Source organism: Nyctereutes procyonoides, unplaced genomic scaffold (assembly GCF_905146905.1).
Source record: "Nyctereutes procyonoides isolate TBG_1078 unplaced genomic scaffold, NYPRO_anot_genome, whole genome shotgun sequence".
In the NCBI taxonomy this organism is placed as follows: Eukaryota; Metazoa; Chordata; class Mammalia; order Carnivora; family Canidae; genus Nyctereutes; species Nyctereutes procyonoides.
The window spans coordinates 8,437,195-8,449,325 of NW_026575031.1; the positions used below are offsets into that span (position 1 = coordinate 8,437,195).

Sequence of the window (12,131 nt, forward strand, 5' to 3'; positions counted from 1 at the left end):
TGAGGGAGGTCAGTAGACTGAGGTGAGAGTGGAGCTTCTGGCAATGGGTGGGTGCAGCATGATGCTTTTCTCCCCTCCCCACATCCAGACTCTGAGAGCACGGAGCCCCTGAGTGTGGATGGCATTTCCTCAGACCTCGAAGAGCCAGCTGATGGTGATGAGGAAGAGGAGGAAGAAGAGGGAGGCACTGGCTCCTATGGACTGCAGGAGGGCAGTCCCCATACCCCAGACCAGGAGCAGTTTCTAAAACAGCACTTTGAGACTCTGGCCAATGGGGATGCTCCAGGTGTGGTCAGAGGGCCAGTATATGGTCACTCTTGTCTGCCCTTCTTCCTTCCTTGCCTGGCTGAGAGGGAGGGTCTAATGGCAGGCCATGCCCTAGGGTTTCCTTCTAGGGGAGGCTGAATCTGGGGCAAGGGCTTGCTTCAATTCATGGTTTTTGTCTTCTTGGTAGGGGGCCCAGTCCGGGTACCAGAGAGGACAGAGTCTCAGAGCATCTCTTCACGATTCCTGTTGCAAGTACAGACTCCCCCGCTCAGGTACCTCTCCCTACAGCAGTTCTCACTCTTCTACAAGGAGCTGTGGCTCACTTGACCTCACAGCACTCTCCAAAGGGCTAGTCGAGGCAGCATGCTGAGTATTTTGCACTCTCAAGTTTTGGGACAAGTGGCTTTGTGCCTGGCTTTGTGCCTGCCCTTCTCCCAGAGCTTCTGGTGTTGTGAGAGCTTTTCCCCGTCTTGGCAGGAAGGACTCCTCAGCCTTCTCTGGGCCTTCTTCCACATTTCCTCCCTGTAGGGAACTGTCCCCATATTCCTCAAGCCTGGCACTGACATCGAGACCAGTCCAGATGCTGCAGGCTTCGGGTGAGCAACTAAGAGGCAGTGGTGCCAGTCCTCCAGGAGCACCCCCAGAGGCAGAGACCTCCTCTGGAAATGCCGGCCCCCAGCAGGCAGTTCCTGTGCTTTTGCCACGACGCCGTCTCAACCTGGACAGTAGCTGGGCTCCCAAGAGAGTGGCTGCAGCCAGCAGCCCTTTAGGTGGACTCCAGAAAGCCCGGTCTGTGCAGAGTCTGGTGCTGCAGGGTGAGGAGCCTGGTGGGCCCAACTCCAGGGTGTGGGGATTATGGAGCACATGAGCATGCTAGAGGAAGGAGGGCCTGATTTAGCCCTGATGTATCACTCTGCTTGCCACTGGGTGTCCCTCAGTGGGTATGCGCAGTGCACAGCAACTCCTAGGGAGCTGGGCCCTAGCACCTGGGATGCCTTCCTCACCATCTGACTTGTGTCCGTCTGTCTTCTCTGCAGATGAGGGCCCACCACCAGGCCCATTGCTTTTAGGGGAGACAGAGGCCCAGGGGGGCCTGCACTCCCTGCCACAGGCTGACAGCCATCTGTCTCAGCCTCAGTCCTACCGGAACCCCACCACCAGTTCCGTGGCCAAGATTTCCCGCAGCATCTCTGTTGGGGAGAACTTGGGCCTGGCAGCTGAACCTCAGGCTCCTGCTCCCATTCGAGTCTCACCGCTCAGCAAGCTAGCCCTGCCCAGCAGGGCTCACCTGGTCTTGGACATCCCAAAGCCACTGCCGGATCGTCCTACCCTGGCCACATTCTCACCTGCTACCAAGGGCAGGGCCCCTGGTGAGGTGGAACAGCCTGGTTCCTCAATGGGCCTAGGAAAGGCTCATAGTACATCTGAGAGGCGGGCTTGTTTGGGGGAGGGTGCCAAGCCTAGGACAGAGTGCCAGGCTCAGCCTGGGCCCAACAGCCCCTGTGCCCAGCAACTGCCGGTCAGCAGCCTCCTCCGAGTCCCTGAGAACTTGCAGCCCCCACCCCCTGAGAAGACTCCTAGCCCCATGGAATGCACCAGGCCAGGGGCCCTGAGCCAGGACTCAGGTGTGCACAGCTCCCCAGCTTTCATCTCCCACCCCGTCCTCTTTCTCCTGTTTCTGTTGTCTGCTCTCTGGCTCCATCCCATTTCTGTGCGTCCAGCCTCTGGTGTTTTCGTCCTGTCTGCTCCTGTCTTGGTTCATAAGTCACACCCCTGATGGTGAGACACTCCCACCAATCTTCATGATCTCCTTGTGACCTCCTGCTCCCTTGCCTTCTGGCCTCTTGGCTGGCCCTCCCCTCTGAACCTTGTTTTCTGTGTGGTGTGGGGAGCAGTGTTGGGAAAAAGGGACTGTGGGTAAATGGAGGGGGTATCATCCTGGGGGTAGGGCTCTCTTGCTCTCAGTAGCCCCTGGGTTGTGAGGGGAGGCCTGAAAGGGCAGCTTTGCTGGGCCTGAGTTATACGTGTCCCTCCCAGAGCCAGCAGTGAGCCTGGAGCAGTGCGAACAACTTGTGGCAGAGCTCCAGGGCAACATGCGCCAGGCTATGCGGCTCTACCACTTGGTACGTGTTGGGTGCCCACCGTCTGAGAGACAGCATGTCAGGAGTGCTAGCTGACGACCCAGAACAACCATGATAAGGCTCTTCCACAGATGGGTGGGTGGAGCAATCAAGAACATCCTGGGCAGAGTAGGCAAGGGAGTTAGAAGTCAGGCCAGGCCTCTTGAACTGAGCACCTATCGGTCATTTCTAAGAGCTGGAGACTTCCTGACTGGAGGGGTATAAGTGGAGAGACCATAGGTCCTAGTTTGTCCTAGGACCATCGCAGTTTATGCCTGTTGTCCCAGTATAATTATTAATAGTAGCCCTTGTCATATTCAAAAATGATTTGGCCACCGTAGACATAGGGGACAGTCCAGCAGGGCCCTCTTTGGGGGCAGGCTAGACCCGAGTGGGCCCCTCCCCTCTGTATATCCACTGACAGGAGGTTCTTCCACTGTTCCTCTGACTTACTTCCTGGGTCCTCCTACAGGTGGCTGGCTGCAAGACACCCTCGGCAGAGCAAAGTCGCATCACCCAGCTCCTCAGAAACACCTTCTCTTCAGTACGGCAGGAGCTAGAGGCCCTGGCCGGGGCAGTGTTATGCAGCCCAGGCGGGAGCCCTGGGGCTGTGGGGGCTGAGCAAACACAGGCCTTGCTAGAGCAATACTCAGAGCTGCTGCTTCGGGCTGTGGAGCGGCGCATGGAACGCAGACTCTAGTTTCAGAATCCTGTTCCAAGTGAATGCTCCCCCTATTCCAAACTGTAACCCCTGCTCCACTCTCCAGAACCCGTGGGGATACTTGGAGTGGAAAGCAGGGATCAGTGCTCAGAGGGGAAGCAGCTTTCCCAGCTACTTCTCATGGGGCCCCTGTATTTATTAATTTATTTCCCTGACTGTTGCCTCACTTTTTTGGAAATCCTGCCTCCACAGCCCGTCTAGTGGCTCATGCAGGGTAGGTCTTGGATCTTTGTCATCTTGGTGCTGTGAGGAGTAGGAGGGCAGCCTGCCCCATCTGGGGGAAATTGGGAAGGGCTGGCCCTCTCTTCTTAGAAGCCATTTGAAATTACTGCAGGGATCAGCTCCCTGGGGTGGAGCACACACAGGGTATTCAGTGGGGTGGAAGTGAGAGGCCATGTGGTATCAGTGCCCTTCAGCCAACAGCGGAGCTTCACCTCTACCTCCACTTCCCCTCCCATACCAGCTGCACTCCCCTGACTGCCAGAGCAGGGGTTATCTGTTTTCCCCAATTCCTGGCAGTTCCCAAAGGCAAAGCCCTCTAGCCCTCCAGGGCATTTCCAGCCATCAGGAGGCTTGAGTGGTATCAAGGCCTGAGCCTCCACATTCCACTCCCATTCTCCCTTTAAGAGAGCCCTAGCATTATCTCTCTCCCTGTACCACCCCCCTTTCTTTCCTGGCCAGAACTTGTGGAGACAGCTGTGGGATGTTGCTGCAGGACAGTAAAGCCCTCTGCTGGGCAAACAAAGCCCTGGCCTCTTTTTCTCAGCCCCTTGGTCTTCCCTATCTGCCCGGTCCTGATCCCCAGCAGACTGTTAGACCCAGAGGCTACCTTCTGCTTGCATCCTGAGAGATGACTGTGTTAGAACTTCCCTCAAGGTTTACAGGGCACCAGCCCACCTCTAAGGACCTTGGCCACAGATGAAGTCTACACACACACACACACACACACACACACACACACACACACACACTTGAGTGTTCATGGCTAGAGTACCTGGCTGGCTGATGTGTGCCTGGTTTCCCTTCTTGTACTACTCCTGCTTTACCACCCTGGGTCATGTGGAATTATCAAGGAACACAAAAAGGATGCTAGCCCGAATTCTGGATTCTTGGTGTCCACAACCTAGTCAATATGAGATGGCTTGTGGGTTTCTGATTTGGGTGGAAGGAACCTCCTCAAAGGCAGTGCTGGGCACCCAGGATACTCTGGATACCGGAAGTTGAGGGGAGGGGAGAGGCACATGGGACTGCAGAAGGGGTCAAGAGACACCAGGAAAGGTGGTAGGTGGGACAGGTACGTGGTAGAGGGGAAGGGGGTAGATTAGAATTAGAAGGGCAGTTGTTAGGGGTAAGGGGATGGATATAGGGCACAGAGGGCAGGTAGAGTGGGACCAAGTAGTGGAGCAGTTGTTGGGTTGAAGAACATGTGTCTCTGGGCCCTACTGCTTCCCTCTGCCTCAGGTAAGTCTGGGTAGCTTTCCTGGAGATTTGGGCCAGAAAAAGCTATTCTTCCACGGACAGGCCATCCCTGCTGGTTCTATAGGTAGAAGCTTAGAAAGAAACAGGTTTCTGTAGAGTGCCCAGCTCTTGTTTGCATCAGCCAGGCATGCCCCAGCACAGATGAAACCTGTTTCACCTTCACTCTTCGGTACTACCACACCACCACCTGCATAGCCAAACTGCAAAGAAGTCCTACAGCTGCCCTTGGTGAGGGTTGGAAGTCTACTCCCACTCCCCCCACTGGCACGCTAGTCACAGCTCAGCCCAAAAAGGCTCAGGCCTGGCCCTCGGGCTGGGTTCTCTCTGAACCTCAGCCAGCCAGTCCTTCAGAGGAGGGAGATACACTCCGGTAAGGTTTGTGAGAAGGTGGCCGCCCTTCCCCACCCACGGCTGAGCGTTGGGTGGGAAGGGGGGTCTTGTGGTCGGCCAACGCCCGCCCCTTTCTGCATGTCTGAGGCCACCGGCAACTGCCGCCCCCCCAACCAGATTTGCCCTGATCCAGTTTTGAACCCTTACCCCCCTTATTTATAACTTTTATATTTTGTCCAGGCCCTGGCGCTTCCCTCTTCCCCAGGTCTCACGGGGCAGGAGCCGTTTTTAACTCGTCCGTTTGTATTGATGTATGAACTCGTCAATAAACACAATCATTTGTTAACTCTAGGATGCCCGCGAGTGGGGCGGGCGGGAGAAGGCGCGGCCTCTCGCCGGCGGCGGGGTTCGCTGGGGTTCGCAGAACCCGGGCGCGCGGGGGGCGGGGCCTCGGCGGGGGCGGGGCTTCCAGGGCCGACGCGTGGCCCCGCGGCGGCGGCGGCGGCGGCGGCGGCGGCGTCATGGCGGAGGCGGCCTTGGACGCGGTGCGGAGGGAGTTACGAGAATTCCCGGCCGCCGCAAGGGGTGAGTGGGCGCGCGCAGGGCAGCCTCGGGACGCGGGCGGGACCTTGGGCTGCGGGAGCCGGGGCCCCGAGGCGGGTGCGCCCTGACCCTGCTGGGCCGCCGACCCCATCGGTCCGCCTAGTTGGTGCCCTCGAGGAGCGCAGAAGCTCGGGCACCTGACCCCTTGCTGGCCCACTGCGATCACTGGGCCCTCAGCGGCCCTGCTCCCGTGTTCGCATGTCCTTGTGGCTTTCTGGGGTGACTCTTCGCTTTTACCCCCAGGGCCCGGGCCAGTCTTCCCCCTGCTGTGTTTCCCACAGTCGGGGCCCGGATAATGGGGCGGTCTGTTCTTGCCCCTCCCAGCCTTTCCAGCTCCCTGTCTGAACCCCTGCTGGAACACTGTTGAGGAGCGGACTTCTCCGAGTCGGTGCAGAGCTTTAGGAGAATCGTAGGCAACTGTACAAGTAATCCCTGGCTCTTCCCCTGCTTCGTTTTATTTTTCTCTCTCCTTGGTTCCCCCTCTCCCTCCTTCCCAATTTTGTTTTACCGTTAATTGGCAACACAGGCACGTGGTTTAAAAAAACGTATTTGTGATGTAAGCATTCCTCCCGGTCTAGGCTCCAATTTGCATCCTCCCAGAAGCAGAAATACTCCAAATCTACACACACGCACAACTGTGTATCTCCTTTTGTATACAAATGGTAGCCTGCTAAACACTTTTTTGCACTATGTATTTTGAAGACCACCCCATATCCCTCTTCCTCAGTCTTTTTCACACCTGTGTACTAGTGTGGTAACTTACTGAATCAGCCTACTATTGACAGGTATTTAGGTCATTTGCAGTCTTTCTTTTTACTAATGCTTCAATGAATACTTTGAGCACCTCCATAGTAAGCACCTCAATGTGTTTAGGATGCATCAGTGAACAAATCTCTGCCCTTATGGACCTTACATTCCAGGTGAGACAGCGCTAGACACACTAAATGAGTTAATTATACAGTTGAAGAGATGGATTAGAAGATAAATGTGGGAGAAAAAGTAAAGCAGAATAAGAGGTCTCATGCCAGGGATGGGGTAGGGGCAGGTTCTTTTTTTTTTTTTTTTTTAAGATTTTATTTATTCGTGAGAGAGAGAGAAGCAGAGACACAGGCAGAGGGAGAAGCAGGATGTGGGACTTGATTCTGGGACTCCAGGATCACGCCCTGGGCCAAAGGCAGGCACCAAACCACTGAGCCACCCAGGGATCCCCTAGGGGGCAGGTTCTAAGTTTAAGTAAGATGGTCAGGGTAGGTAGGCTGCCTTGATAAAGCGATGTTTGAGCACAGGCTTGAAGAAGGAGAGGAAGGTAGTGAGCCACTCAGACATTTGAGAGAAGAGCATTGCAGATAGAGGGCACTCGGGCCCACTTCCTGAAGTGGAAGTGTGCCTGGTGTGTTCACGGAACAGTGAAAAGGCCAGTGTGTACATGTATGAGTATTTTTGTTGGTTAGATTTCTAGCAGAAGAATTGTTAGGCCAAAGGAATTGTTTGGGTCCCTTTTGAAATTCTCTCACATTGAAGCCTCTGAAGGGAGCAGTAGCCATTCTCTATAGGTCTTTTCATTGATGAGGTAGTAAAGCTGAAATAATTGCAGAAAATACAGAAGGTGAAAAAAAAGTGGAAGTTTCCGCATATTTTAAGAATCCCAGTGAGAACAAGAGGGAGATTTATAGCACCCCAAATCACCTTCCCAATGTGACTGCTTTGATGGGCTGGCCTGACTGGGCTGGTCCTTTGCTCCCTTATCAGCTTGGCAGGTTCTCTCTTTTCCTTCCGGCCGGTGAAGTAAGTATATGTGCCATCTCTCTCCTTTTCAGTTTTGTTGAGTCCACCAGCATCTTCCCACTTGGAGAAGACTTCCCCACTTCCCACTTTTTGATCTAAAGACATTTCCTTTCCAACTGCAAAGCAAAGATGACCAGTGTGCAGACTGACTTGAGAGAGAGAGCGTGACCTCAGAGGTGAAAATTAGTGCAGTGGCCTCCCACTGGGGCCAAGGGATTCAGGCTGGATCTCACAGATGAAACTAAAAGTCAAGCCCTGTGTACCCTTTATAGACGCTAGGAGAAAGGCATTTCAGTCTGAGCAGCAGGAACGAAGTTTGGCTCCACCTGAGAGTGTGGTAAGGGGCAGGCACCAGACAGGAGGAAACCAGACTGGAAAAGTAGGTTGGGCCTGATCATGATCATGTATCACCTTGAATGCATGCCAGAGTGGACTATAATTTATAAACCATCAAAGGATTTTTTTTTTTTTTAACTAGGGGTATGGCAAGATGAGATTGTATTTTAGGAAGATGACTGGGGCCAGGGTGAGGGATGCTTTGAGAGGGAGTGGAATTGAGCCAAGGGAACCAGTTCTTTACAGCAACCAGCCAGCCAGGAGATATTAGAGACTTTGAACCAGAAAGCCAATATTTACTGAGCACCTGCTGTATGTTAGGGACCTTTCTAGGTCCTAGGGATACATCAGAGAACAAGAAATGCATCCCTGCCTCCATGGAGCTTATATTTGATGCCAGCAAGAGAGACTAATGGACAGTTTTGCCAAGTGAAATACATAGTGCACTACATGGTGATGAACAAAAGGGGTAGAGAAGGGAAAAAAGGCAAGGGGTATAGGATTGTTGGGGACAGGTTCCGATTTAAAAGGGTTGTCAGGGAAGGAAGCCTCGTTGAAGTAATATTTGAGGACCTGAGGAAGTAATCTAAAGGTAGGTACTGGCAGAGGAAAGGAGGGTATAGTCTAAGAGACAGAAGGTAGAATCACTAGAACTTCGTGAACATCAGTAGAGTGACAGGAGTGAGGGAGAAAGAAGAACTAAGATTTGAGAGAATCGACACAGGGCCACTGTAGACATCTGCGCAGATGGCATACTGCGTGACCTGCATAAATGCATGTGGTAGTGCTGAGTGTCTGAGGACGCTGATGCTGTTTAGGAAGATCAGAGACACAGTTCAGCCCTTGCTTTCCCTCTTACGGTTTTGTGTGCCAATCTTAGGTTGTAATCTTCTTGAGATGACTAGGATCATCACTTTACCTCCACATTGGCTAAACCAAGTGCTGAGTACATTCTAGGTACTCAGTATCAGTGTTGGAGGGTGCTTTCTAAAGTCTAGACTCACCCACATCAGCCTGTGGCCTTGGGGCCTCAGTGCTACTCATTCGGGAGCTCCCTGCACTGTCTAACTGGCTGCATCTCCTGATGGCTGGCAGGAGGTTGGGCACTGCAGGGTGTGAAAGCCGAGGTTTCACTGTACAGGGCTGGTCTCAAGGACGGTTGGGATTTTAGGCTAAGCAGCATCCCCTGGCCCTGTGGACTCTTATAGCCCAGCTCGATGTGTTTGTGGGTGCTTCATGCTTTCTCCCTTAAATTTCCCTCATTCTTCAATTCCTGGTTGTCTGGGGTCCCTTGGTCATCAGTGGGCATTATCCAGTGGTAACAGCATGTCCTGCCCAGGGAATGCATCTCTTATGTAGGCAGTGGGGCAGCAACTGGGTGCTGTTGGCTTCAGCCCCTCAACCCTCCTCTTTCTCTCAGAGCTCAGTGTGCCTCTTGCTGTGCCCTACCTGGACAAGCCCCCCACTCCACTGCACTTCTACCGAGACTGGGTCTGCCCCAATAGGCCCTGCATCATCCGTAACGCCCTGCAGCACTGGCCAGCCCTGCAGAAGTGGTCCTTCCCTTATCTCAGGTGGGGGCTCCCCTGGGGGGTGTTGGGTGGTACTTTGTGGTCTCTGGGTAGGCTGAAAGTCCTTTCTTCCAGAGCCACAGTGGGCTCCACAGAGGTGAGTGTGGCTGTGACCCCAGATGGTTATGCAGATGCTGTACGAGGGAATCGCTTTGTGATGCCTGCTGAGCGCCGCTTGCCCCTGAGCTGCGTGCTGGATGTGCTCGAGGGCCAGGCCCAGCACCCGGGAGTCCTCTATGTGCAGAAGCAGTGTTCCAACTTGCCCACTGAGCTGCCCCAGCTGCTGTCTGATCTAGAGCCCCACGTGCCCTGGGCCTCTGAGGCACTAGGTGAGTGAAGGCATGGCATGGGCCAGGCAGGGAAGGAATGGGAAGGAAGGAGTCAACTCTGCTTGCTGCTTCTCCCTTTGGTGATGACTTGGCCAAACTCGGGCCCTCAAGGTCAAGTGCTGTGCACTAAATGCTCAAGTCTCCAGGCCACAACTTTGTATTGAACTACTGAACATTGTTACCCTCCTTTCTACCCCAGGGGAGGAGACTCCTCCTGGAGCTCACCCTCCTCTGTGCCTTCTCCCTGTTTGCTCCTCCCTGTGAGCTTCTGGTGCCTGCTCCTTCTCTCTCTCCCTTCAGCACCCCCCGGCCCCCCGGTTCTGGTCCGGCATCACCGTATGGTAGTTATTCCCAGCCTGACTATTGAGAATGACCCGTCCTAACTCTGTCTCTTACCTCTGACCTGCAGGAAAGATGCCTGATGCTGTGAATTTCTGGCTAGGAGAGGCGGCTGCAGTGACATCTTGTAGGTGTCAAAGGAATACAGAGGTGGGGGAGGAGGGAAGAGGAGGCCAAGAGTGGAAGGTTGGGTTTGGATGGAAGTTAGATGGGCTATTCTCTGAGATTTCTTTTGGAATTCTGGGGTTTGGACATGACAGAGGGCTTCCCTGTAGCTCAGGTTAGGGAAGGTCCCATGGCACTGGGGTAGAGGGCACTGTTTCTTCTAGGTCTCTAGAAAGCCCTCCATAGGCCAGCTAGGTCAGGGGTAAACTCAGGAGAACCTTGTTTGCTTGAATTTCCCCTCTTGGCAGTAATGAGCGCAGGATCTGGTGAGCATCCAGTCGCTGGCAGGCAGAGATCGGAAATGCCAAATGCTTGCCCAGCTCCTCAGCATCCCCTGGAGCCTGCTTTGTGCTCTTCTGTTATACTATCTGTCACATCTGTCTTTTTTTTTTTTTTAATTTTTATTTATTTATGATAGAGAGAGAGAGGCAGAGACACAGGGAGAGGGAGAAGCAGGCTCCATGCACCGGGAGCCCGACGTGGGATTCGATCCCAGGTCTCCAGGATCGCGCCCCGGGCCAAAGGCAGGCGCCAAACCGCTGCGCCACCCAGGGATCCCTGTCACATCTGTCTTAAGTGCAGGGCATTGGATGCGATCATTTGCCCCCTCTTAACCCTGCCCACTGGGGCTTCTTTGTATTGGCAGTACATAAGGACCACTACGAAAACCTCTACTGTGTGGTCTCAGGGGAGAAACGCTTCCTGCTACATCCACCCAGCGACCGGCCCTTCATCCCCTATGGTAGGGGACTCAGCCTCTAAGTGCTGGAGAGCTGGTGGCCCAAGGTAGAGGGAGGGCAGTGGGGGCCCTGGGCAGGCTGGTGCGCCAGGCCTGAGGTGTGGGCACAGCATTGCCATTGTGCTCAGAGAACGAGTGGGAGGAGCTGACAAGCTGCAGGCTGTTTGAGTGTCCCCATACTTTTCTCTCTCTGGTTTCAGAGCTGTACACACCAGCAACATACCAGCTAACCCAGGAGGGCTCCTTTAAGATGGTGGATGAAGAAGCCATGGAGAAGGTGTCTGCCTCCTTCCCGGGCCCTGGGGTAGGGGGAGGGTAGGAGTCTGATCTTGGAGAAACAGTTACAATAGAGCTGGGGAGATGGCACCTGGCTCTGAAAGACCCCGAAGTCTGGGCTCTCCTGGTGCTAACAGGGCAGGGCTTGTGGTGTTTACCTTTGGAAGGGATAGAGCTGGAGGGCCTGGGGCCTTTGGGCCTATTCCCTGGCATCCATCATGTCCCCAGGTACCCTGGATCCCACTGGACCCACTGGCTCCAGATCTGGCCCGGTACCCCAGTTACAGTCAGGCCCGGGCCCTTTGCTGCACGGTGCAGGCCGGTGAGATGCTCTACCTGCCGGCCCTGTGGTTCCACCACGTCCAGCAGTCCCATGGTTGCATTGCTGGTAAGGAGCTGCCCAGAGGGCAGCTGGGGGATGGGTTGGGGAGGCAGTAGGTTGGGGGGTACCTTCATGCTCAGGTCTCTATTTCCCCCACAGTGAACTACTGGTATGACATGGAGTATGACCTTAAGTACAGTTACTTCCAGCTGCTTGACTCCCTTACTAAGGCCTCCGGCCTCGACTGATGGAGCTCTGGTGAACATTGCCAATGACAATTGTGGGAAAGGTCGTGGCCCTCCCTGGCCAGGTCACTTCCAGAGGCAACCTGGAGTCAGAGGGTGCTGGCTGCCAGCCCAGCTTGCCTTGGGATCATCGCTGGGGAATTTGGGGCCAGACAGGTCTGGGTGTGGGCTCCCAGGAAGTTGCCACACTGGTGAGGCAGCAGCCTCTCCTGGAGGAGGAGTGGAGCTTCAGGTGCAGTGCTGCCTCTCACCAACACTGTGGCTTTGGGCGACTTGCCACCTTGGAGCACTGGTGTCCTGTCTGTAGAACAGAGAAAATGGTGGATCCTACCCCACGGTTGTGAGGCTTGGAGAAAGATCTTTAAGGACCATAAGGGCTGGCATGGAGGGAAATGTATAATAAAAGATGACTGTGATTCATGTGTGCTAAGACTCCTTCTCGAAGTTTCCTTCTGTGGTCTGGTGAGGGCTGGAAACATTTCAGTGTTCCTCTGATTGTGGCTG

The 12,131-nt window shown here is 54.5% G+C and overlaps 2 protein-coding genes across 5 annotated transcripts in view; both read left to right on the forward strand.

Moving 5' to 3' along the window:
- Window positions 1-5,268, forward strand: part of MAPKBP1 (mitogen-activated protein kinase binding protein 1) — a 51,736-nt gene extending 46,468 nt beyond the window's left edge. The window contains exons 26-31 of one of the 2 annotated variants that reach the window (XM_055316698.1): window positions 89-286; window positions 455-539; window positions 796-1,082; window positions 1,305-1,892; window positions 2,305-2,390; window positions 2,860-5,268. In XM_055316698.1, the coding sequence (XP_055172673.1) occupies window positions 89-286; window positions 455-539; window positions 796-1,082; window positions 1,305-1,892; window positions 2,305-2,390; window positions 2,860-3,087 (1,472 nt within the window). In that variant the 3' untranslated portion in view covers window positions 3,088-5,268. The remainder of the gene's footprint in view (window positions 1-88; window positions 287-454; window positions 540-795; window positions 1,083-1,304; window positions 1,893-2,304; window positions 2,391-2,859) is intronic. The other variant, XM_055316699.1, reaches the window with a different exon arrangement.
- A 144-nt stretch (window positions 5,269-5,412) lies between these two features.
- JMJD7 (jumonji domain containing 7) lies at window positions 5,413-12,047 on the forward strand. Of its 3 annotated transcripts, none has more exons than XM_055316609.1 (8): window positions 5,413-5,502; window positions 9,062-9,215; window positions 9,288-9,541; window positions 9,951-10,007; window positions 10,692-10,787; window positions 10,985-11,061; window positions 11,289-11,448; window positions 11,542-12,047. In XM_055316609.1, exons 1-8 carry the CDS (start codon window positions 5,439-5,441, stop codon window positions 11,628-11,630), a joined length of 951 nt encoding a protein of 316 aa, XP_055172584.1. In that variant the 5' UTR covers window positions 5,413-5,438; the 3' UTR covers window positions 11,631-12,047. The 3 variants fall into 3 exon arrangements, with proteins under 3 accessions (XP_055172584.1, XP_055172585.1, XP_055172586.1); XM_055316610.1 differs by having other exon boundaries at window positions 5,438-5,502; window positions 5,845-9,215; window positions 9,332-9,541; XM_055316611.1 differs by having other exon boundaries at window positions 5,439-5,502; window positions 5,845-9,215; window positions 9,344-9,541.
- The last annotated feature ends 84 nt before the right edge of the window (window positions 12,048-12,131 follow it).